We start from the raw sequence: 26721 nt of genomic DNA, 5'->3' as shown, positions 1-26721 counted from the left end.
TTTAAATTAAATGTCTTCCAAGAACATTTCCTTGTCATTAAAATTTATTACAGAATTATTAACAAATATTCTAGTCAAGTCCCGCGTATTAAGCACTAAACAATAAATTACAATTAACTAGTAATATTAGAAGGAAAAAACGCACACAAAACATGTGAAAGTCAATATAAATTTAAATAATTAGAGTATTATCGCTATCCCATTGAGCGCGTCGTGTTTTACGCGCATCAAGCATATTCCGCGGCGGAGTATTTTCACACTCTGCTTTATTCTTACTACTAAAAACGGGGATTTTACTTACTGCATAATCCGCGCGACGCGGTTTATCACTAACGCGAAGTTTCGGCTTGTTTTTGGCAAATACCTTGGCGTCATTTGTTGCGTTGTTACCGTTTCTGGTACCTAGAGGTGTTCGGTTGGAAGCCGTCTTTGCCTGTAATGCAGCATGTTTATTGACAGGAGGTGTACTTATGATGTGTTCCTCTTCAGTGTAAATCAGATGATTGACTTTCTTTTCAAATTCTTGTACTGTTGCAGTGATAGGTTCAGATTCCACTTCAATTTGTATCTTTTTAGGTGTTGCATTGATTATTTCAGGTGCTGCTGCTTCCTGAACTGTGGAAATTGTATCTTTTTGTGTAATTAATCCATCATCATCCACAATATCGGTTTTTATTGTGTCTAGAACGTTGTCATCATCTGATTTATCATTCTGTACTGGTGTAGATGTAATTGGTTCAATTTCTGGTTCAACACTCTCCAGAAATTTCGCTTTAAGTTCAGCTTTACTGGGAGAAACACTTTTGATTTGATTTTGACTTGGAGATGATTTACTCATAATAACAGCATCTAAATCAGTCTCTACATAGTCCAGGTTGGTCTCAAGCAATCCAACAAATGATTTTCGCCTGTTTTCATCGGGTTTTCTGTGAATTGGGCTACTTTCAAGTAGTTTTGGTGGAATTTGACTTGGCATATCACTGATGACTTTTTTGATGTTTTGCAAGTTTCTTATTTGTACTCTTTTAAGCAAGTCTATTGTATCATCTACAGCAGTGATGGGTGTTCTTGTGAAAGCACATGTTGGAGATCTTGGATCCTCTAGGTTTTTGATTAACACTGGAGAATTTATGTTGAATGTGTCACATGTGTTTGCTTCTGGTGTAAGTGGACTTGCAGAAGTCTACATATACAATATTAAATGTAAATTAAATCTATATAATGCATAATAATATTAATATAGGATAAGAATACACTTACAATTGGTGTACGAAGGATGCTGCAGCTCGGTGACCGCGGATCAACAAGTTCCTCAACGGTTTTTTTGACTTTCGGGGTTAAAATCGGCGTTGTGGGCACACTACCAGCCGTTACATCTTCTTTATCCTCTTGAGCCACTTTACTTCCGGTGATACCCATCGTAGAATTAGTGTTTCACGTTTATTAATGCCAACGAAGTGTTTCATGGACAGCTGAAACGATGTGTGTTGATAAATGCGCGCAGCTGAATCTGTTTGAGAAAATAACCGTCGTTTTTGGTTCTTCTCTTCAATACAAGAAAATTGTAGAGGGCGCTACTTAAATTTCACGGCAAGCTGCAACCATATTTGAAATCAACAAAGAAAGCGACTAAAATTGAATTTTAAGTTTATAAACCTGTATTAATAGTCTCCAAAGGGTGTTTTGAAACAATAGCTAATGTTATTACAAAGAGTAATAACTGTTTATGGTAATTTAGTACTAAAAACAAACAATAGAAAGTTCGGCGGGCGCAAAATGACAAAACATGACATTTTGGAAAATAACCGCGAAGAAAACCAACCAGAAAATGTTAATTAAAATTTCATGGCTGTGGTCACACACACAAAAGAAAATCAATTATTTGCGTGAGTATAACATTGTCTTCAACCAACATATTAATAATTTAAATTGTAGGTTGGAGTTTAAACATTTTAAACATAATTATTCACAACAACCTAGTAATTACTTTTTTACACTGTAATAATCTACAAATTTGGAATAAAACACGTGTTAACAAGAAGTTATTGACGAGGAGGCGTAACAAATCTCGTCAAATGCGTCATAAACACTTGAAACAAAAGCAAAGCATGGATACCAATGACGTCAATTCAGTCAAGACGTACAACTCATTAAAGTTACTCTACAATCGCACCACGTAATTATAATTAAGCCGCGTGCGAAGCGTTTAATCAGGAACAGGTTGCAAATGTCGTAACCAGTGATGTCATGTGATTGAAGCTAGGATTCACGCCGACAGAAGCGGAACTGAAAACGTCTCTTCGCAACTCTTGAATGAATAAATATTGACTTTGAATTTGCAAACAACGTTTGTGGCACACACGTCGATGACAGTAAAAATTATCACTCTTGTGGCATAATTGTTACACAACTCTCTCTTTTCCATCAGTATTTACTCAATTCATACTTTTTAGCAGGTGCCTTTACTTGAAAATGTTGTCTAAACCAAAATGGCGGCAAAAATGCGAAATTATTTTACATTCGAAGAGATTTCACCGAATCAGGTAGCCGAGACACGCAAATCTATTGTAAAAGTAGTCTTCGATGTACGATATTTGCCTTTATGTATTGATTCAGGTACCGTTGGGTCACTTTGACCGTAAATGGATTTTGTAATGAAGGTACCCGTGGGCCACGTACGCCAGGCCGCACCACGAAGACGCGACAAGGTCAAAGAAAGTGGTTTTGTTTACAATAACACACAATACTCACTTTACAACTCTGTCTCCGGCATTCAGCCGACGTAGTAAAAAAGCGCACTCGTGATATGGTAAACTAAATTCATTCCATTGAGAGAAAGTGACACAGAAATTCGCGATGGGCGCGCGGTTTTTTTCCGATGACAAATTTCGGGTGTACCTGCAACAACTCTGGTAATGGTGTTAATTTATGCTCGTTAACAATCGATCAAATTTGGCGATCGGTTTTCGCCGAAATACTAATCGTTGGAATAGATGTGTATTGTCGTGCAGTTTATGCTTTTTTAATTATCCACAAACAGCTTTCACTCATTCGGGCGGGTGTGCGCCAGCCGTGCGCCGACCGAGAATCATTAGAGTTCAAGGTGAGATTACCCATACCTATCCCCCGATGTGCGTGCCGTAATTGCCGGCGAAGACGCACACGGGCCCCACCTTCGTATAAATACCTGATGGTCCTCTTCGGGTAGTCCATAGTCGCTGCGACCTCTCGAGCGAGCACCACACAATCGACTTCAGCAATGAAAAGCTTCCTCTTCGTTGTTGCCGCCCTCGTTGGCATTGCCTCAGCGCAGTTCCCCGGAGGTAGGATTCTGGAACCGCCGGTACCTGCTCTGTGTGCTCAGAGGCAGATTCACGAACGCACCCCTGATGGTAAGTCTTCATAAAAATCAAAACATAAATAAAAATTAATCAAAAATATTTTTTATTAAAAAGGCAAAGGATATCTCTTCAGCTGGAGAGAACCAGCCCTCAAGGGTGTGGAAGAAGATTGGTTAGGTGGTCGTAACTACTGCCGTCAGCGTTGCATGGACCTCGTCTCCCTGGAGACTTCCCCCGAGAACGAATGGATAAAGCAGAGGATTGTCAACGAAAATGTAAGTTGAAAATACAACTAGGCACGTCTATTGTGTGCGTGCGCATCGCGATGCACTTAACATTTACCACGTTCCAAGCTAGCTACGTGATAAATTGTCGATACCAAGAAACCGAAGAAAGTTCAAACCTTTAAAGAGCGCGTGTTACCTACATTCAAAACTTTCGCAACCGCGTACAACTTTTGCACGTATATATCACCATACGCCATCTTGTTTTCACTTCTTATCCAAAACATTCATGTTATTGTTACAGGTGAAATACATTTGGACTTCGGGCCGTCTCTGTGACTTCAAGGGTTGTGACCGTCCGGATCTCCAGCCGCTGGCTGTCAACGGATGGTTCTGGACTGCTGTTTTGCAGAAACTGGCACCGACTACCAACCGCCAACAGAATGACTGGTCCGAAAATGGCGGCATTGGTAAACCACAGCCGGATAACCGTGAAGCCCAACAAGGTGGAGCCACTGAAAACTGCCTGGCTGTATTGAATCAATTCTACAAGGATGGTGTTAACTGGCATGACGTTGCCTGCCATCATCGCAAGCCCTTCGTCTGCGAAGAGAATGAAGATCTGTTGAAATACGTCCGCTATACTAACCCCGAGCTGCGTGTTTAAAAGCATTTGAATTTTTATTTTTCTACCAAATTTAGACGACAAACGAGACGACTTCTTCTAAAAACTGCAATGTAATTCCTAGAACCAAAACCGATAAGTCGACTGATATACTCGTACACGTAAAATATTATTTATTGTAGTTTTACATGCGTTGAATGAAAGCAGCTAATATCTTGTACAAATAAATAACAATTAATGAAGATCTCGTTGGTATTTTGTTTCGCAATGTAATTTGTATGCATGATTGAAGTTATCCGAAGAATCCACTAATGAACACGATGATTGTTTGCGCTTTGTTTGCAATATTCATGTTTTTCAAACATTGTATGTGTCGTGAAGAGGAGACGCTTTTCCATGTCAAGGTTAATCAAATGTTGCGTAAATTCGAATTGAAGATTATCATAGATTAATCGGTCAGCAAAGCAAAGATCAGTGCAGAAAAAGCCATGGCAAATTGTCGGATGTTTAATGGAGATTTTATTTAAATTGCTAATGACTGAGATTATAACGGAATAAACACACTGAAAAAACACATCAAATTGCCGCGACAAATTTGTTTAACGAGCTAGACAATTAAAAATGACCTTTCCAGGATAAATATCACTTAGATTTACACCGAAAACAAAAATTAAAGAAAGTAGATTTGATTTATTCATAATATTAATGAATAACTCACAAAAACTTGAAAATTAACGAAAAAGTTGAAGTAATTTGAATGAGTTATGTGTGTTTTAACATTAATTGATGAGAAAAAAGTGGACGATGCGATGTCTCGACCGGAAACTCAAAATCTGAATTAATTAACCATTCACAAGACATGCCGGTCAGATCGGGCAGATATCGCCGGATAAAATGCAAAGCACACATCATCCCACAACTTTTACAAGTCCTAAATGTGAGCGTATCTGCTTACCAGATCTTAAGCCTCATTAAGCCGCTGCGGAATTAATAATTTATTTTAAGTTAACAAGCTGATGTTTTGTGGGTGGATGCGTTATATAAAATAAAAATTAAAACCGACATGAAATCTTTTTTCTTTCGGCTTGTGTGTCTTATATTAACACATATTCATCATCAAATGCACCTCTGGGCTATTAAGTTTAGTTGTTTGAGTTTACTACGTTGAAGAATTGTTTAATTCGTCTGTTTTGACAGGTTTTGTTATGCGTTTTTGTTTTCTACGCTGTCGGCGGCTTTGTAACTGTAACAATCTGTAATTGGAAATATTTCTTAATCACTTAATGGTTTTTTGAAGTAAAAAGTTTAAAATATAAGAATACAAACCACTTTTGGTTAATTTATGCGCTCTGTAGAGTGCTGTATATGTGATTAATTTGTTTTTGAGTTAGTCGTGCACGATGAGTGCAAAAACTTGAAAACAATAAAAAGAGTGTCGTGTAGAAGCGCAACGCGTAAGTTGCTTGGCATTTTCCGCGTTAATGCTCTGTAATGAAACCGCTTCGGCACGCCGAACAACTTAATTAAGATTTTCAAGTTAATTAGGACAACAATACCGGCGCGATAAAAATGATCATTTTCGGCTTTCACTTTAGTGAAAATCCGCACGCATATACATCGTAACACGTTTTAGTTGTAAAACAACAAAAAATACGCAAGAAATTGAATTTATCAGTAAGCTATTGAGGATATTTGCATGTTTTATTAAAAAAGACCAAAAATAGTCTTTTAATAAAAATATCTCTGAAAAAAAATTTCCAAATGTCGACAATTGGTGTATGAGTGGTTGCCTATAGTTGTTCACTTCTTCCCTTCAACCATAATAATGTGATATCCAAACTTAGTTTTAACAGGTGGGTCAGTATAAACAGGATTTCCTAATGAAGAAATTGGCAGCGCAAAAGCAGCATCTTGAAATGGCCCGACCATAGAGCCCCTGATCATCCAACCCAGATCACCACCTGATCTAGCTTTGTCTTCACTATATGTGGCAGCAACTTCATTGAACTTCTGGCCAGCTTTGAGTTTTTCAAGTGCTTCCAAACATTTGCTCTGCTTCTCACACAAGATATGCCGTACTTTTACTGAGTTACCGCCTTTTTTCTCTTTGCCACCTGAGGAGATCATAACAATAAAATCATCCTGATTGAGATGTAATGGTTGTAATTATTGTCTTAATTGTTATTGAAAGTTGATTAGGAAAGTTGACCTTATATGACAAGATTACCTTTGTCGCCATCCTCGTTTTTGCCGCCTTTCGCTGCTGGCTTTGCTGCGCCCTTTTTCGGTGGCATTATTATAATTTAAATTATTATTTAGAAAATGTTTAGAAATCTTATATGCTTTGGAGGTTATTCGGCGGTGTTTTTATTCAAATCTGTGGTGTTGGTGGCCTACATCCAGAGCAAAATTTGAACTTTTTAATATAATATATAAAATGTTGTTGTTTCAAACAAAAATTAAACTATATCATAATATATTTAAATTATAATTATTATAATACAATAATATATTAGATTATATTATTATTTGCTGGTGTTTGATAGTTTAAAACAATTTATAAATTTACGTCGAGTGTGTAGCAGCTTTTCGACGCGTGCGCACTCCAGTGTACTCGCACAGTAACTTCTTTCATGAGTCAAGTAAAATGGCTGCTGCTGCTATAAGTAAATAATTTTTTTCATCAATTTTCGGCGTGTTCTAATGCAAAATGGAGCCAATTTAATGTTCGGTTGTTATATGATTTACACATCTTTTGTTCTATGTTAAACGTGGCATGTAGGGGTAAGTATTACACACGCAATTCGCGTCGCAAACAAGTTCTTTATACTCGAAAAGTTCACTTACCTGTGTGTTATCATTTGACAGATACTCGCTTTTCCAACGAGTTAATTCAATTTCCACTGATTATACACAATAGCCGCAATTTGCGATAGTTGCACACTATCAGCCACCATACAATTCACAAATTAAACTTTGTATTATGATTTACCAAGATTTTTTTGCGGATATTTATTGATAATAGATGATAAATAATAATCACTGATTTCAAGTGTGGATTTTTGCTTGCTTTCGTTTTATAGCTGTATTAATAACACTTGCAGTGTAATTTTAGGCTCTGGTGTGGAAGGATGTTGTGATTCATCCAAGTTATTGAGTGATTTTGTAAATATTTACATAGGTTACATTCATTTGCATAAATTACTTCATGCGTTGTAAACTGGAGAGTGCTGATTAGTGTATTTTGTTTCCAGGAATATCTACCACACACTCTGATTTAGTTATAATTAGGCAAGAATTTATTTGTCTACCCAATGTACAACAATCATTCTAAGTCTGATAAGATGGAGAAGATAATGGATGAGGATAGGAGGCGAAGGCTCAGAGCACTCGAGGAAAAAATACAGGATCCAAGGAGTATTGGGAATATAGACTCATTGCTGGATACTGTGCAGGCTCTCTACACAGATTGTGATCATCCCAGTATAAGGAAACTTAAAAATATTGATGTTTACACTAATAGATGTAAGTTTTTCACACAAAAATCTTATTTTATGCTTCTATAATAAATCCTATCATTGCAGATGATAAATTTGCATCGGATATAATAAATTTACGCATGAAAACCGATGACTACGAGCATATCAAAGTAATCGGCCGCGGTGCTTTCGGTAAAGTGCAGCTTGTGCGTCACAAAAGTACACGAAAAGTGTATGCGATGAAGCGTCTAAGCAAAGCAGATTTAATCAAACGCTCAGACTCTGCATTCTTTTGGGAGGAGCGTCATATCATGGCACACGCACGCTCCGAGTGGATTGTCCAGCTGCACTTCGCTTTCCAGGACGCCAAGAACCTCTACATGGTGATGGATTACATGCCGGGCGGTGATATCGTTAATTTAATGTCCAACTATGAAATTCCCGAAAAGTGGGCCAAGTTTTATACCATGGAGGTGGTGCTGGCGTTGGATATCATCCACACGATGGGTTTCGTTCATCGTGATGTCAAACCGGATAATATGCTGCTGGATAAATACGGGCATTTGAAGTTGGCTGATTTTGGTACGTGTATGCGTATGGATGATGATGGTTTGGTGCGGTCGACGAATGTCGTCGGCACGCCGGATTATATCTCGCCCGAAGTGCTGCAAAGTCACGGCAAGGGGATTTATGGCAGGGAATGCGACTGGTGGTCGGTTGGCATTTTTGTTTATGAAATGCTTGTTGGCGAAACGCCATTCTACGCCGATAGTTTACTGGGGACTTACAATAAAATTATGTATCACGAAAACAACTTAACGTTTCCGCCCGAGGTGGAGATATCCAAGGATGCGAAGTCGTTGATTCAGGGACTGCTCTGCGCCAGCACGAAACGTTTAGGTAACGTGCGTCATCGCATTCGCTTTATTTATGTAATGTAATTTTTTCTTGGATGTTTTCCAGGTCGAAATAATGTGGACGAAATCAAAAATCATCCATTTTTCATCAACGATCAGTGGACATTTGAAAATCTTCGAGATTCTGTGCCGCCTGTCGTGCCTGAGTTGACCGGGGATGATGATACGAGTAATTTTGATGATTATGAAAAGGATGAATCGCCTGAGGAGATTTTTACGATTCCCAATACGTTTATTGGTAATCATCTTCCGTTTATCGGGTTTACTTACGCTTCCGATTATCAACTTTTATCGGCAACGATTGCGAAGACAGATAGTGTCGATAGCAATCATGTTACAAATGATACAAACGCTCAAGTGCAGAAACTAGAGGCACAATTAGAAGAAGAACGCCAAAATATTCAATTCCTTGAAGAGAAGCACCATATACTTATTGCTCAAATAGACAATCTGGCACAGCGAGAGTCGGAAATTCGCGAGAGCGAAGCAGCGCGTTATGAAAAAGAGCTCAAAATGCTTGAGCACGCCCGAAAAGAAATGATGCGCAAGGCTGAAAACGAAGGCGAGTTAAGGAAAAAGACCGAGAAATTACTCTCGGATTTTAAAAAGCGTTTTGAAGACGAGCAAAATAAAAGACTGCGCGAAATGAACAACAGTCAGGCACACAACGATAAGATGAACACACTAGAGAAACAAATCACAGAGTTTCAGGATAAGTTGAAAGCAGAGACGGAGAATTGTCAGCGATTGAGGAAGCAGGCGTCCGAGTTGACAATGGCGAAGAGTACTTCCGAGCAACTAGCGAGCGAGTATCAAACGATGATGCAGAATATGCAAGTGCAACGCGATAACATGAAGACAGAGCTTGTGATGCTGCAGGGGCAGCTCACACAAGAGAAAAACAATCGGTCTATGGCCAGTAATCAGCAGGCAGTGTTGGAGAACAAGGTGCAGAGCTTAAATGCGGAAATTGAGAGGATTCGATCACGGGAGAATGGCGTCACTGTTGATAACATGCAACTTAATGAGAAGATTTCGTTCATGGAGAAAGAATGTGCCACACTCAAGCTGGAGCTGAAATCTTTACAAAATAGATATCAGCATGAAGTCAAGGCTCATGAGGAGACTACGAAGAGTAAGATGATGAACAAGGAGGAGGCGAATCTTGAAGTTGTCAAAGGTTTGTATAATTTTCTACAAAATTTATTAAAATGCTTGAATTTATGTTGAAATGATTGATTTTCATGCATAGTACTCGTGGAAAAAATCAATCTGGGTAAAATAATCATATATTTAATGTTTTTTTTGCTTAAATATTTGATTAAACTGTATCTTTTTATATTTAGCGCTGCAAACAAAGTTGAACGAAGAAAAATGCGCCCGCCAGCAAGCCGATTTGAATTCTCAGGAAAAAGAACGTCAAATCTCAATGTTATCAGTGGATTACAGGCAGATTCAGCAACGCCTGCAGAAATTGGAAGGCGAATATCGCCAGGAAGTCGAAAAGGTGAAAGCTCTCCACAGTCTAGTCGAGCAGGAACAAACGAAGAAGTCAACCATGCAAGCTGAACTCGGCTCAGCTTTATCCGGCATCGCTGAATTGAAAACGAAAGAGTCTCAGGTGCTGAAAGAAAACGCGCATCTTCAAGAGACCAAGAAGGCTGTTGAAGAAGAACTCTACAAAGTAAAACGTGAATGGTCCATTGAACAATTCCAAATTAAAGAATTGCAGGATAATTTGGAAACGGAACAATATTTCTCCACCTTGTACAAGACCCAAACGAATGAGCTTAAAGAAGAATTGGAAGAAAAGATACGTCAAGGTAAAGAGTATGAAGAAGAGCGCGCTTCGTTAAAGATGCAATGTCAACTTGCGATTGCACGTGCTGATTCCGAAACATTGGCGCGTTCCATTGCTGAAGAGACCGTGGCTGATTTGGAGAAGGAAAAGACGATGAAGGAATTAGAACAGAAAGATCTTCAAGCGAAGCATCGCAGTGATATGAATGCCAAGGAAGTTTTGATCAATACAACGAAAGATCGCGAGCAGGAACTGAAGAAAATCAACGAACAAATTCTCAAGGATAAGGAGGATCTCTCTAGGAGAGTTGTGGCATTACAGGAAGAGATGAAATTGATGGATCACAGCGAGGAGATGGAGAAATTAAAGGCGAAGTTGAACACGGAGCATATTCTTAAACAACAGGCTGTTAATAAATTGCATGAGATCATGAACAGGAAAGACTTTAGTAATAAGGATACCAAGACCAAGACAAAGGTGTCCAGTGCAGATCTCCGACGCAAAGAGAAAGACCTCAAGAAACTGCAGCAGGAAATGGCACAGGAGAAGGATAAATTCAATTCGCAGTACACGTTATTGACCAAACAAATTCAAGAGGTGACGCTGAGTCTTTCCGAGGAGACAGCGGCCCGGTTAAGGCTGCAGATGGAAGTTGACAGTAAGGATTCGGAGATTGAGATTCTCCAGTTGAAGCTGCAGACGTTCAACAGCGAGACAGCGTCGCTAAGCTCAGCGGATGAAGATCTCAATGTGGATTCCATGTTTGAAGGATGGCTCTCAATACCAAATAAGCAGAATATTCGACGACATGGCTGGAAGAAGCAATTTGTGGTTGTCTCTAGCAAGAAAGTGATATTCTACAACTCGGAAAATGACAAACAGAATACAGATCCTGTTATTGTTCTGGATTTATGGTATTTTTTCCCTTTTTTATCAATATTTTAAAAAAATTAATAATTTTTTTTGTTATTTTCAATAGCAAAGTGTTTCACGTACGATCCGTGACACAAGGCGATGTGATTCGTGCGGATTTGAAGGACATACCACGAATATTCCAGCTGCTGTACGCTGGCGAAGGAGAAGCGCGCAAAACCGACGAGCAGGGCAACTCGCTGGACATCAGTTCAATCAAAGGCGATGATAAACCCGGCACCATTGTGCACAAAGGTCACGAATTCTTGCACATTTCTTATCATATGCCTACGACGTGTGAGGTGTGTCCGAAACCCATGTGGCATATGTTCAGGCCGCCACCAGCTTTAGAATGCAGACGTAAGTTATAAAATTCAACTCAATACAATTTATTTTTGTGAGTATTTCATAGGATGCCGAGTGAAAATTCATAAAGATCACATCGATCGCAAGGAAGACGTTGCACCGTGCAAACTGCACTACGATCCTAGTTACGCCAAAGAACTATTACTGTTAGCGCCGTCGGTGGACGAGCAGAAGCACTGGGTGAATCGACTGAGTAAGAAGATCCAGAAATGCGGATACAAAGCCAATAATTCCAATGCCATAGATTCAGCGAAAGTCTCTCCAAGGTAAGACAGCCGCATCTTCCAAAAACCGTATGCTTTTTGTGTGTGTATTATTTTTGATTCTGACGTTGTTGATATCGTGTTTTACAATTTGATTCACTTGGTGTTTATTTTTGCGCTTGAAATATTATTGCATGCTTGTTAATACTTAATTAGATTGGCTTTTGTACTGTTTATTTTGTGTGTGTGTATATTTATGCTTTCCATTATTAAATTATTTGATTATCTAGCTATTATGTACACGGATTTCCTTATTCTAGCTCTAGAAGTACTTCTCTATTGAACTGACGCCAGTATCTTTAGCTTTAGTCACATTTGTCTATGGCATGGGTTTGCTTATTCTTAGTTTTTGATTTTCTGACACTTGCACCAAACGTGAGCGCTTGAATGAATTTCGTAAAGCCGATGGTTGTTTTTGCCGCAAACAGGGAATCAACAAGATTACTAAAGCCATACTTGAACGTTCAGCAACGATCGGCCACATTGCCAGCGAACTCGTCGATGAACAATAAGTGAGGCGACCGGCTTATATATTATATACATGAATTACTTACGGACGGGAGTAATGCTTAAATCTAATTAGGTGATACTTACTTTTCTACTTGAGCTGTGACAAAATTAGAGTTATCACATCATTACACTATGTTTTTTTTGTTTAAATGTGAGGTGAGTGACGATCTGCTCAATTATGCCTTAACTACGGATACTTAACGAATTTGCCTACAAATCAAACGGGGCCTAACGAAAAAATGTTGCTACATGTTTTAATCATAACTTAAGCTAAGTCGGAATTGTTGGTTTATATATCTTCTGGCACCATGTACATAAATGCAATCATTTTTCTATTGAAATCGACTAAAACGCAAGCCAATTCGTCCAGGAACAAGACAGGAATTTACGCTAGACTACAGTATTTCACAATGACGCAGTTCAAATGCATTGTACCTCAAGTAATTGCGAACGATTTATGTTATTCAATTCGATTTTAAGAACGATACATTCCGTTGATAAGATGCGTTTCGAAATTGATTGAACCAATTTGTTGTTAAACGTGTTTATTGTGTACAAATAATATATGTATTTAGAATATCCCGAATTCTAGACGAAAAACGAAAATCAAAATGTTACAAATGCAAGGGAAAGACGACAACAATATCATTATTATACGCCTGCAGCAGTGATCGTGCTGTGTACATTTTATAAACTCGTGCCTTAAGTGATATGATTATTGCGACGTGCGCTGCACATGCGCATGCTCATAATTGTATGTTATTTAATTATTTTTTAAATCTTTTTTTTTTTTGTTGTTAATGATATTTACAAGAAACATGATTGGTCAAATAATGCGCTAATATAAAATTCGCTCTAATTTGTAAACTACTAAAGTATTTATGCAGGTATAAAGTTAATTACGGTTATGATGTACATATTACATACGCTACTACACTACTACACTTCAACAATATGTTAGACGAGTAAATATTTTGTGAATCATCATGTGACACGTGTGTTTTTATACGTCTTAATTCCAACACCTCTTTAGGACATTATGGATATGAAGCTGTATGTTAAGACTTAATTTATGGCTTATGACAATCTAAATGTTGTAGAAACCTTCAAAGAGATGAAAGAGAGGGGGAATAACCCGCAAAAAGTGGTGGGGGTTACAATTTCCTCTCTCTCCTATCTCTTTGGGTCGATTTGGTTCAAAAGAAATCCCTATAATGTAAATTTAATATTTTCCTTAGAATAATCCAACCTTTTTCTTCAATTCCTGCTGTTTCCACCTAGGCAACACTTCGAATTCTTTGTATTGCATCTTAAAAACATACACGAAGTCATCATGAGTCAGGTGAAGTTCTTTTACAAGCGGATCGACTTTAGCTGGGAGTTTATCCGAAGGTCCTTTGAGGACACTAACTGGGTACTTATCGTATTTATCAAAGACACTGTCGCTTGGTGGAGTCATAGTGGTATTTTTAGCACGCCGTGGAGTTCCTCCTTGTATCGTGTGACGAATCTCCTCGAAGGGTTTGTAATCCTTCCAGAATTTATGGTTCCAGTTGGAGAAGAAGCCGGTAAAGGTAGGTAACTCATGGTGTTGTCGAAGAATCACTATTGCTGTGTTTTCATCTTTTCCAGAAGGATCTAAAGGCAAATATTTAGTTAAAAATCAACCATTTTAGTTGTATGTTAATTGAGGTTATGTAATACCTGTTTTTATGTACTCCAAAGCAATATTTTCACAATTCTGCACACTGGTCTTCCCACTCAGTTTACCAATCCATATAAAAATCGTCTCATGCGCGTCCAGAAGCATTATATCTTCAGGTATCAAATCAGATTGCGAGAAATTGAAGATTTCCTCCGCTTTGAATACACCTGTCTTATTGGAACAATGGAATAACCTCACAGGTTTCCTGTATGCATAATCAGTAATAAATTTTGAAGTAGCATACGATGTTTTTCCACCTAATATATCCCAAAACTCTTTGGTTTCTTTTCCTTCCAAGATGATTTCAAAATCTTTACCGGTAAAGTGTTTTGCCATTTCACGCTGGTCACCGGTGGAAACGTTACCGCACCAAATATGATAATGTCTGCCTTTCTTCAGTACGAAACAATAGTTTGAATTTAACGAGCTTGTTTTGTACGGCACCTGCATTGCTTTACTGCTAAACGAGGAAGATCCTTCTACTTGCAAGAGGTAATTTGCTGGATGCTTCATGTTTCTACCACTTTCTAAAAGTATAGTATAGTATTGATGTAGTAAATAAACTTAACGAGATGAGATGCAATGCAATTGTAAACTGCTTACCGTCATAATCCGTACCGCAGCCTTTGTAGATGATCAATTTGCCTTTGAAGAGTTGCAAGAACTGCGCTGGTTCCTTTCCCTGGCGTACGCGAATCTGCACGCCGGTACCCTCGAGCTGCTCGTCCATTTCAATCACCTTCGCCTCGACGCTTTCAATTTCAGCGGCGCTGGCATTCATACCCTGTGAACAAAAAGCACCAATGCCGTTAACAAGACACGTCGTGCCATTGTGTGGATATAATTACGATCCAATAGAAGACGATATTCCTGTTGATGGCGCTTTCGTAGTTGTACCACACGATGTAACAGTCACCGGCGAAGAACTGGCCGTGCTTCTCGCGTGCGATTTCGACCACTTCGTCGTTCATAATGCGCCAGATTCGCATCTGCCCGCTGCCATCGTCGACAAGCTGCGTTTCCGCTGCCAACGAGGGGACGTTCCTCCATAGTCAACGCATCAAACTTGCTTATTGCACGCTTACCGACTGCCACGGTGTTGGTTTTCGGGTTGGAGTCATCCTTCCAGTAATTAAACAGCATCTTGAATTCGAGGCATTCGGAGCCGTCGATTACGCGTGTTACGTTTGTGTTGTTAGGGTATTTCTTCTTTTTGACAAACCCACGGGCATTGCGCATTGCTTCAACGCGTTCTTTGTCACTGGCGCGTCTTCCTACCCATACCCAGATACCATTGGTGCCGTTATCAATAATAAACACATCCTGTGAACGCAGGAAGTCAATAAATTAGGTTAGGTTTTAGGTAGGTAAATTGAGGTTATACTCACATCACAATCTAAATCAGCTTGTACCAAAGGACCTGCTTTGATTTCAGTCACCCTGTACTTCCCATTGTTATCCGAACATCGATATAACTTCAAATGCCCTTTGTGGGACTTGTCGTCATCATTCCCGTCGAAATCCAAAGGCATCACGTGGCGTTTATCCAATGGGAGATATTTTTGCAGTTCACATTTATCCTCATCAGCTAGGGTTTGCTCGTAGCCATCTTCGATGAACGCAATTTTACCAATACCAGTTTCTGTTTTAAGCGTCGTGGCAATCTATTTTAAAAATTTTAAAAGAAATAGTTTAATCCCTACTAATATTATAAAGTAGTGATGTTAGTTACACTTTCACGCAAAAACTACTTAACCGATCATCATGAAAATTTGTACACATATTCTTAGTGGTCCCCGAATGGTTATAGGCTACTTTTTATTTAATAAAAAAAAATATTTTTTAAATAAAATAAAGAAATAGTTTAGCCAATAGCTGCATCTGGCTATTTGACTACTTTAACGCCATCTAGCATTCCAGCAATGAAGCTCAAACCTAAGTACTATAGTACCATCACACTGTATTATCACACTGTATTACCGACAGCTACGTCAACATCAAATCCAATTGACTACACCATGGGAGACTGTACACTACCTCCATAGACTATACTTTCAGCCATTTTAAACCTCCTCGCCATTCTACTCTTCATTGTTACTCTCCAGCAGACGCCATGGAAACAACTTCATTATTTTAGATATTCGCGAGTGAAGCCGCGGTTAAAGCATTATAAAAAATAAATGGAAGTCACCTTAGCACTGTAGCTTCTTACAGATGTCGCCGCACGTCCCAACCAAAATCGTAGTCCGGTTTGAATGCCAAAAAACGTCACCGTTATTAAAATGGCTCCAGGAAATCGACGGAAAGGTTGGGGAATCGGTATCCTGCTGCCTTTAACTTTGGTAATATTTTGTTTTCACACAATTTTTCCCTAGCGAACTCGTAATTGATACGAAAGCGCACACGCTCACTGCGTCACATCGAGCCGTGCTGCGTCGCTTAAATAGAGCTATTCACGTGTCAAATTAATGGCCGGTTTATTATTTAATGTCGCACTATTGACACACGAGGGCGTTGCGCGCACACACGCCGTATCCGCCAGTGCTGCCAACACAACTATGTCATGTTACCATGTCATGATGTCATGTTTACATATTACTAGTATTTAATAGATGTCTCTCAACAATTATGTTAATAATTCAAGACATTAATATAAATCTGTGTATTTATTACGCTTAATCAAATCGGAAATCAAAATAATTCGTTTATATTTTTTGTTTGTTCTTCACTCACTGATATCCGAAAATATATTTTGGTAAGACGTTTCTTTGCGGGTTAGGATTGTTCGCATGGCGGACAAAAAGTCCATTGTTTCCTTGTCAGCGACAGAAGTGCGCTTCCTCGACGGGAGAAAAAAGCAACACGTCTCGCGCGCGCAAACGAAATAGAAAACGGCGAAAAAATAATAGCCCGCCAACGTCATCGTCATCGGCTCGGGATCTATACCTAAAGGTCTGCGGAACGTGGCACGAACGTGCGGGATCGTTTGTCAATGTTCGAGTATTTGTCGCACGTTTTTCACCTTCTTTTTTACGACGCACCTACGATATGGACGCGATGGATGCGCGCGCGATGCGATGTGACGCTCTTTTTGTTCGCGACGATGAAAAAATACCTTTTCCATCAAAAGAAACCGATCAAAGTATAAAAATATAACTTACCGTTTCTTTTGCGTCTTTTTTATTTTTCTGTGGTGGTGGGAATAAATATACAGTGTGTTTTTTTTTAATAAATGTGAAAATTTTAAAGTGCGTGGGTTTCGGTCGGATTCGAGGGGTTTTCTAGACCGGATGTGAGTCGAAAGGGCAACTCGACGCACGCGGTCGTGGCGCTGATTACTTCCTACCGCAGGACCGCGCGCGACATTCGAACCGAAACACGCGCACCCCAAGGATGGAGACAACGAACCACGTCGACCCAAAATTCTATTGTCGCCTGAATTTATGATGCTAATGCTGCAATTTGCCGAAGAACCAAAATCCAACCTTTTGAATATAAAATTTTAAAATATATTTTGATTATCTTCCCAAAACTATTACGAAAACTTTGTCTACTTTGATTAACCTTTGATCCTTTCATCTAATATCAGTTTGTTTAGTTCCAGGTTTACTGGCCACTTTCAACACTCCGAAACCACAAAATTCTATTCCGCATCCATTGATTCTTGTATATGTACTTAGGACTTTAGTCCTTTCCAGCACATGTTGTGTAAACTAGGATTGTACCCGAGAGAGCAACACTTTTTGCGCACGTTTCGATGTTCCGATCGTAATTTCAATAAATAACAAAATGTCCAATGCATTATTTATGTAGAAATTTACCAGAACACTTGACTACAAACTTGACTATGCGAATGTAATACTTTTATCCGACTGTTGCCAGGTAGATAACTTGGAGCCGTGCAAAATTTAAACTTTCTCATCTTTTACTCAGATGCGGAGATACAGCAAGCACCAGGTCTAGGAGAATAATTCCCGACACTTACACACCTTTATTCAGAGCGAAATAATGAAAGAACGAGAGCACTCGAAAGGGCTCAAACCTTCGCAAGGAGAAAATAAAATAAAAACGATCTCGCGCTTCACTCGAGCGGATAGATAAATGAATGAAAAATTTCGCGAAAACTTTTCTAATTATAAAAGACAAAAGGCGCCCGCTTTCGTCCAGACTGCCGCCGGCGTCATATTTCAATCCAGTTCTTCTGTAACCGACTTTTAAGCTGAAATTAACGCTGCGTAACGAGCAATTAAAACACAATTTCCTTGGCTAAATCCTCAACAGATAAATTCAACATCTCTAGAAAATAAAAAAAAAATGTTTAAATAAAAAATATCTAAAAATATTCCAGAATAAAATTTTTTTTTACCAAAATGCAATTAAGTTAAGTTTGTTCAGTATTACTGAATGCATGGTGAATTATGATGAAATATTCTCGTTAGTCGAGTGTCGCCCAAAACCTCGCCCCGGATATGAAAACGTCTAGGCGAGAGAAACCCTTTCTCATGCTAAAGTAGTATCCGTAACCGGAGGGCAAGCAAAAATTCCTGCGTTAATATTATAACCTTTCCTTCAGCGCCTCGCGATCATAAAGCGCCTCCGGCGTGTTCAGCACGCCGTAGTTCATGACTTTATGATCCTCCCACTCGAGTGCAATCCTTCGTTACTCTATGATCCGGGCGCCTACCGTCGAGAGCCGGCGATCAACCAGCCGAAGATGCGAGCAGCGTCAAGATGTGGTAATTAACTTTGATAATCGCGTAATAATGTGCTCGTAAACACTGACATTTTACTTTCGCCTGTAATGGAAAATAAATTTATATATGAAGCACTTTTTATCGCAAAACTTATTTAAATTTGATTTGTTTTAAGAGGTTAGGGACGGATTACTCGTATGTTACTCGTGATAGTTACGGATTTCTTCGTTTCGGATAAAAACGTCGCTAGTGTCGATTTTTACAGTTTCCTACTATTCTACTATTAATACTGAGAAACACATGTCATAAACGAAAGATATTTTAATTACTAATTAGCAAAAGGTAAATTAATGTGACATTCGCAGCAAAGAATATCTTGTTTACTCATTACCGCTTCACATTTCGCTTCCTACGTAAGTATTGACCTAGTTACAGAAATGTCACCGCTTTAAGCTCGACGCTCGGCTTTATCTCCACTTCAATTAATCCCTACTAATATTATAAATGCGAAAGACCTGATGTTTGTTACACTTTCACGCAAAAACTACTTAACGGATCATCATGAAAATTTGAACACATATTCTTAGTGGTCCCCGAATGGTTATAGGCTACTTTTTATTTAATAAAAAATTATTTTTAAATAAAATAAAGAAATTGTTTAGCCAATAGCTGCATCTGGCTATTTGACTACTTTAACGCCATCTAGCATTCCAGCAATGAAGCTCAAACCTAAGTACTATAGTACCATCACACTGTATTATCACACTGTATTACCGACAGCTACGTCAACATCAAATCCAATTGACTACACTATGGAGACTGTACACTATACTTCCATAGACTATACTTTCAGCCATTTTAAACTTCCCGCCATTCTACTTCATTGTTACTTCTTCTGTGACTACAGACGCTTATGGAAACAACTTCATTATTTTAGATATTCGCGAGTGAAGCCGCGGGTTAAAGCTAATATAAAAATAAATGGGAAGTTACTTAAGTCACCTTAGCACTGTGTAGCTTCTCCATAGATGTCGCCGCACGTCCCAACCAAATAAAAATCGTAGTCTCGGTTTGAATGATAAAAACGTCACCGCTATTAAAATGGCTCCAGGAAATCGACGGAAGTTGGGTTAGAATCGGTATCCTGCTGCCTTTAACTTTGTACATTTTTGTTTTCGCCACAATTTCCTTCCCTAGCGAACTCGAAGTGCCTTTCAGGATACGAATACCACTCCGGAAGTAACTTTTGAAACGTGGACTTTCGTTACCCTGCGTCTCTCGATGTTGGATTGCATTCCCGCCGAGGTAACCATCTAATTCTACGGTTTTATAAGCGGCAACTCCACTTTTATCAGCGGTGGAACTCGTGCCCAACCAGAAATGTATGTGGATTTCCGGTGTGGTTTTTACCTCACGACACTGTATATAAAATGTTTTATATTTCGTTTAATAGCCTGTAATAAATTAGTAAAATTAAAGGAAATTATGGTGTTTTACCACGGTGTCGATGTTCGCCGGCGTGCCGGCGAGTGAGGACGCATAAACAATGTACGATTCCGCATCGTAAAACGTGCCGTAATTGTCCTTCGGCAGAGCGATCACATTCATGTTCTCGATGCGCCACACGAAGAAGCCGGTGCAGTTCTTCTGCAGTTTACGGAACGCCGTCTCCACGCTGCCATTGCCCGCCCCGTTCGCGAAACCATCGATTTCATCCTGAAACCGCAAACAACGCATTAAATTAACAGAGATAATGTTTTAAACGATCATAAAAACAACAATAAACTTCTATTAGTATTCTACAGCTATTCATTAAGCTAATTATGTGAAAAATTAACAAAACATAGTTTTCCGATTGTTTGATTGAGACTATTAATTAAATCAAAACAATAAACATATAAAGATGAATGCATCTCACAAATCTAAACAAAAAAAGTAAAAGTTTTTTTTTTCTAAAGAAATTAATTAATTTGAATGAATATAACTAAATGAAATGAAATTTACGTTGGTGGTTTGTGTACGTACGTAATCCAAGTGTTGAATTTCAAAAACATGCATTTTATCCACGTTTTTTCGATAAAATCACATCAAATTTACACAAATTTACACTTTTTTTTAAATTTATTAATAAGTTTTGATTTTAAATGTTGTTTTGTAGTGTCGATGATATGATACGAATGATGAATGGGACCGAATCGGCTCTGGTGCAGCGTTCCTCACCAAATCCACCGCTCGACTAATGCCAGCGTCGAAGAAGTTAAACGCCGTCGTGCACACGGGGCCGTTACGGGCTCGCGCTCGCCGCGAATGTGTATTAGAAATAATATTCTGCGGAGAAGTGCGGAAAAAGAGTGAGTGACCCGCAACATCGGAACGGCCGGCTTCAGCTTTTCAACATACCAAGTGAGAAAAAACCAACAATTAAACAATTACAGCAAAAACCAACTAATTTTAATCCGCTGTTTAATTTTTATTGTTTTTATTGCAAAATTTACAACAAAAAAAAAACTTATTACATTTTTAAATAATTTATTAGAGCTTTTAGAAGTTTCCTGAACTAATTTTTATTTTTTCTGTTAATATTTTATCATTTTATAAGAAATAAAAATAAAAACAAGCATTTTAAGATGTTTTTTTATGTTTTTAAGATGTTTTTCATGAGTTTCTGAAGTTCTGGCTTCATGGGCGTCATATCAGCGTAATCATCAGTTTAATAACTGTGAAATATTATAATAAACGCGGCCGCATGCTTGGCGGAAAGCGCAAAATTTAAGTACGAGCATTTGCAAAGTGCAAGCAGCGGAAATGTTCATTGTTTTCGATCATGACTTTTATTGTTTATACGCTATTAAGTTTCTATTACAGCCTACATTATCTTACACGGCCGTTAGTGTTTTTTCCTCCTTTTAACCTGCACTGGTCATTATTCCCCGCTTTTATTTCAAGATTATAAACTTTATGATTTTATTCTTTCTTGGGTAATTATAAAATTATAAAATTGAGCGACAGAAAGAATGTACTTGGAGTTGATTAGCAATCAGCGGTGAGTTGACGTGCAATAGATAATCTATATATATATATATATATATATATATATATATATATAAAGGAATTGCTGTTCGTTAGTCTCGCTAAAACTCGAGAACGGCTGAACGGATTTATCTTATCTTGGTCTTGAATTATTCGTGGAGGTCTAGGGAAGGTTTAAAAGGTGAGAAAAATTCGGATAATTGCCGGGAAAATCCTCAAAACAGCTCTTTTCTACGGAATAAAATTTGACATTGAGATTCAATCATAGTTATAGTTAAATAGTTGAATTCGAGATGGCGCGCTGAAGTGCATTATTGACAAAACTTTATATAATTAATTTCTTTAAATTAAAATTGCTAATCTTATTGATAAAATTGACTCTTACTACGAGTATCTCTAGATCAAGAGAGTAAAAACGAATTACATTTTTATTAAACACTGCCGGAATGAAGTCGCCGGCAACAGCTAGTTTAATATAATTCGCATTGCTTGTTTTCGTTTGGCTAGTTGCTCTGACTAACTGTGACTGACTTCCAGCGAGTTGCTGATAATGATGACTTTGCTGTCTTCGTGGGCACGCATGTGAGTTTGCTTCAAATTGAAGCTTTACGTGTGTGGTTGATGAGGATGAGAAGATGGTAGAAATTTAAAAAATTACCACACTAGTCATTAGGAATTATTTATTCAGCGTGGAATTAAAATTTTTAAAATTTTGTTTGTAATTGTGTGAATTTTAATAAAAAAAAAAACAGAAATAGCTTGACCTGATTGAAAAAACGTGCGTAAAACCAAAATTACACCAATTTACCATCGTGTAAAGATCAATCAATAATTTTCTTCCCGCTAGACGTAACGATCAAAGCCTCGATTTCTCAATCTCAGTCGTTTGATCGCCTGATAGTCCGCAATCCAATCCAATCAAACACTCACGGTGTACCTCGCGTAATTGTCAAATTGTCGAGCAAATCGACGCATTGCATGCGCTCGCGTTTTACTCAAGCGCATTCACCAACGTGTTTCCTTGCTGATGAGTTCATGTCGCTAGCCGTTTCCTTCACTTTTTGCTCGCGCGCAGCAATTTTTTGAGCCCATTAAAGAAGCGCCTGCTTTCGTGTTAGCGGCTCGTATTTCCACTGCTTCGCGGCGAAGTCATGTTTCATGTCAAAATAATGAATTGTAAAAAAACACCGTGGATTACCTACATGCCTTTTGCATTATGTGTCGTGTGGCACAGCAATCGACTAATTACGAGTGTATATTGTGTATGTGTGATGTACAGTTATCGACAGTTTAATTATTCATGGTTTAGTAACTCAGTTGAGGATTACTGACCACTCCAATTAGTCCTAATCGAATGATTTCTCACGCACCAGCGAAATATCATGCTTAAGTTTATGGAGTGGAGTAGTATTACCACATGCGCAATAAAATTGTTATTTGTATGTTTGTTACGTTGTAGAACAAAAACCACTCAACGAATTTTGATAAATTTTGGTTTGGAGATAGTTTAGACATAGGAGAATAACATAGACTACTTTTTGTTGCAAAAATTTAACTTAAAAGGTATGAAAAATAGTTTTTAAGTTTGTTCATAAAAAAAATGACGCTGAAGCATGCTACAAGCAATAAAAAAACTAGGTAAAAGCTAGTGAATAATAAAAGTAATATTGTACTTGCATAGAAGTAGTTTCGCTTCATTTCATGTATGACTGGATATGTAAATGTCAATCAACAATGGGAACAAAACACAAAACATATGGAAACTTGAAACTAGTTGAGAATAAATTCTTCGTCTGTTGCTTGATCTAGTTTCGTTAAGTGTCACTTCTCGCCGCGGGGACATTATTCACAACAACAGGCAAATAGAAATTAATAAAGTATTCAGCAAGAAAATTCAGGAAATCGTCATGCACGTCGGCACACTTGACGTGGGACAATAAAGTCAATGCAAATCTAAACCACTACGAGGAAGATGCAATGGACCGAAGACGGAGAATAAGATACGAAATATAAGTGCATAAAGTGTGACAATCTATAGAAAATACAAAAAAAAAAGATTTATTCGAATATTTTTCAACATCTTAAGAGAAATAAATACATACAATCATTTTTTCCGACTTGGAAGACTTTTAAATTATAAGAGGACATTTCCTGTCGCATTCTGTCACAACTATGCACATTAGCAATTTAATTCATTCGTTGATCTTCATATTTACGCATTGAAGTTTACAGTTAGATTGACGATTTGATGTTGCTGTTTGCGCTACAACGACGAAAAGGATAAACACTCATAATGTCGTATAATTTCATAAAGCAAAAGAAAATAAGCATTACTGTTACCATGTTACAATTGCGATAAATTTAAATCGTCGTGAATCAACTGACATTCATTCGCAGCGCAATTAGCATTCCCATCGCAAATTTAAATTTATATTCATAGATTTCTGTTAACTACGATATGTTTGCATGAATGCATAAATTCTTAATTAAGTGTTACTGTGATTAAATTTCATTTGCATACATCATGCAATTTTATTTTGTTTATAATTTATTAGAAAACATCGTTTTTACTTTAACGACTGTGGACTTTTCTTCAATCGTAAACGTCGCATTGTGATCGTCAAGACATTAGCAAAGGCAAAAAGTTTAACTATCTCGCACCTAGCGTTTGTTCCTCGTTTAACAATGGCAAACAGTTCACAGTTTCATACATGAAAACGAAGACAAACGTTTAAATAAATCGCTGAGTGCTTTTAGGTGTTAATGCCTTGGATTTTATGTTTTCCTGTGAATGTTTTGCATTCATATTGTACTTATGTAACTATTATAAGTTTTTTGGCGAATCCAGAACCGCCAAACAATAATACAATGCAATAATGAATATTATTCAACAGGGCCGGATTAATTTTACTATTAGAAACTGTTTAAATGCTTGTTTCACTTCTTGGATTCAATGATTATGCAAGAATTTCGCCTCGCCCGCATCTTTTGATTGTTCTCCCAACATTTCCGACACTTTCCTGATGATTGCATTGTCGTAGTTGTGCAAAACATTCATTTTGCGATTGCTACATAATCTATACCAGCGATATGTCTTCCGGGAACTCCCACTATTTGTGTTAAAAGCCTTATTAACCGCATTCAACTTTTATTATTGTTATTAAACTGCTGTTTAGCCAAATCTGAGCGTAATATTATTCTTGGAACATAAACTGTGCGCAATATAATATTGTACTTATAGGTAAACTAATTTATTTATGTAAATTTTCCATAACGAACGAAATGTTGATTATTTATTATTATTCAAATAAGCGAGTACAGTTTTAATTGATGTTTGCGAGGGCTTTTCGCTTTACTTTATGCACATTCAGTTTTTGTTGGTTTCATAAAGGCGCTCGAGTATGATTAGCGGTAGCCAAGCAGAGCGAGAAACACTCCTTCAAATCTCATATTCATCGTAATTACACAGAGTGTTATGAAAATCCACGACATTTTCAAACAATTAAATCGCGAAAAGAAAATTTACACGGTTTTAACACATCTCTTAGTATACTTGTATTTAAAGATAAGAATGAAGAATATGAATGTACTTTAGTAAGAAGTGAAAGAATAAGGAAGAAAACGCAGTGCTGAGGAGAAAATAACGTAATGTGCGGGTTGGTTGAAGGCGAGGTGAATGAATGCACTTACGGTCCGTGATTTACGCACCTCCTTCATAATTATTATTATAGGTACGTCGTTGAAAGTGTGGATCTCGCCGAGCGCAGTTATTATATCCACAAGAACGCACGCGTTTCTCCCTTTTTTCACAGTATCCGCACTCGTACTCGTATTTAAGTCACAAACGCACACAAAGAAGAAGAAAAAACGCGTTAATGCAGCGATGGTAATTTGTTGGATGTCGTTTGGAAAATGTTGGTGAATTATTGGATGTTCTGCTCGTGCTGCAAGAACACCAACATAGAGAAAGAGAGGCTTTGAAGGTTGCGGCATAGGGCCTGAAATTATTGGCTGGCATGCACGCATGTATCAATTGTTTGTGCGATGGAATCGGGGGCGTATTGTTTCGGTTGGAGTGTCCTACACCTCGTTTCGATGCGCATTGATGTGCGATGGGTTCATGGAGAGTCTGACCGGAAGTGGGTCCATGCTAGCGTGGATCCGCTCGAGGATTTGTTGTGACATAGCTGGTTGGGTAACTGTTGATATTTTGGACACTGCCCATACATGAGTCGTTAAATTTAAACAACATATAAATACATCTTTTCAGTATATAAAAATGTATGAATTTATTTTAGTTTAGTACATGCAGCGACATCTGTTTTTAAAGTATTGAAGTTTTGCATCAATTGTTTATTCTTAAAAATTATTTTCGGCCGAACAACAGGGTCGAACTTTTTTTAATAAAATTATTACCGGTCGAAAGACAGGGTCGAACTTTTTTTAAAAAATATTTTTGTGTCGAAGTTCTAAAGAAAAGTTTTCGTCATAAAAAAGGCAAATCTTTTCTCTTTTTTTATGTACGAAATTAAAAGTTGGAATTTTCAAATTCTGTTTGCGGATTCTGTTAGAGTGGTTCATTCTTATAAATAAATCTTAGTAACTATTTTATTGATCATTTTTAATTTAGGCCCTAAGTTGGATTTTAATAATTTTATTTACTCCGAATTAATTTAACGTATATCTTTTAAACTATTTGTTAAATTAAAAATTTTTACTAAAATAATTTGTCAATAAAGCTGTTTTCTATTATAATCAGCAAAAAAAATTTTACTTTTTCATTTTTTTGATTAGCGTAGATAATTATTAAAATTTTGGTGGAGGCGCCTGGCATTATAATTAGTGCTTGCGATA

At 37.8% G+C, this 26721-nt stretch overlaps 5 protein-coding genes across 9 annotated transcripts; 2 read left to right on the top strand and 3 right to left on the bottom strand.

Moving 5' to 3' along the window:
• Positions 1-1554, bottom strand: LOC135796573 (uncharacterized). The gene is made up of 2 exons (XM_065308652.1): positions 1261-1554; positions 1-1183 (listed from the first exon to the last, which is right to left on the bottom strand). Exons 1-2 carry the CDS (start codon positions 1417-1419, stop codon positions 173-175), a joined length of 1170 nt encoding a protein of 389 aa, XP_065164724.1. The 5' UTR covers positions 1420-1554; the 3' UTR covers positions 1-172.
• A 1648-nt stretch (positions 1555-3202) lies between these two features.
• LOC135796577 (uncharacterized) lies at positions 3203-4434 on the top strand. The gene is made up of 3 exons (XM_065308657.1): positions 3203-3392; positions 3456-3616; positions 3870-4434. Exons 1-3 carry the CDS (start codon positions 3260-3262, stop codon positions 4230-4232), a joined length of 657 nt encoding a protein of 218 aa, XP_065164729.1. The 5' UTR covers positions 3203-3259; the 3' UTR covers positions 4233-4434.
• A 1418-nt stretch (positions 4435-5852) lies between these two features.
• Positions 5853-6580, bottom strand: LOC135796578 (peptidyl-prolyl cis-trans isomerase NIMA-interacting 4). The gene is made up of 2 exons (XM_065308658.1): positions 6418-6580; positions 5853-6304 (listed from the first exon to the last, which is right to left on the bottom strand). The coding sequence occupies exons 1-2, from the start codon at positions 6482-6484 to the stop codon at positions 5991-5993; spliced, it is 381 nt and encodes a 126-aa protein (XP_065164730.1). The 5' UTR covers positions 6485-6580; the 3' UTR covers positions 5853-5990.
• Positions 6581-6824: 244 nt separating this feature from the next.
• Positions 6825-13425, top strand: Rok (Rho kinase). Of its 5 annotated transcripts, none has more exons than XM_065308650.1 (9): positions 6825-6974; positions 7445-7715; positions 7775-8569; positions 8633-9766; positions 9839-9862; positions 9933-11301; positions 11367-11659; positions 11712-11931; positions 12189-13425. In XM_065308650.1, the coding sequence occupies exons 2-9, from the start codon at positions 7505-7507 to the stop codon at positions 12214-12216; spliced, it is 4074 nt and encodes a 1357-aa protein (XP_065164722.1). In that variant the 5' UTR covers positions 6825-6974; positions 7445-7504; the 3' UTR covers positions 12217-13425. The 5 variants fall into 5 exon arrangements, with proteins under 5 accessions (XP_065164722.1, XP_065164716.1, XP_065164721.1 ...); XM_065308644.1 differs by having other exon boundaries at positions 6826-6974; positions 12357-13425; XM_065308647.1 differs by lacking the exon at positions 6825-6974 and adding an exon at positions 7220-7355 and having other exon boundaries at positions 12357-13425.
• Positions 12967-25687, bottom strand: qua (villin like protein quail). Its single transcript, XM_065308651.1, is given in 9 exon segments — positions 12967-14076; positions 14143-14670; positions 14747-14927; positions 14992-15180; positions 15182-15466; positions 15532-15807; positions 19840-20256; positions 20335-20553; positions 25558-25687. Coding segments are annotated over 9 exon segments (2526 nt in total). The 5' UTR covers positions 25585-25687; the 3' UTR covers positions 12967-13672.
• Between the last annotated feature and the right edge of the window lie 1034 nt (positions 25688-26721).

This window comes from Atheta coriaria, unplaced genomic scaffold (assembly GCF_025399875.1).
Source record: "Atheta coriaria isolate IRGN ID8LTWV9N9 unplaced genomic scaffold, Caltech_Dcor_3.1 hic_scaffold_7_pilon, whole genome shotgun sequence".
NCBI lineage: Eukaryota > Metazoa > Arthropoda > Insecta > Coleoptera > Staphylinidae > Dalotia > Dalotia coriaria.
The sequence above is the reverse complement of the archived record's forward strand: the minus strand, read 5'-3'. Positions and strand labels throughout refer to the sequence as shown.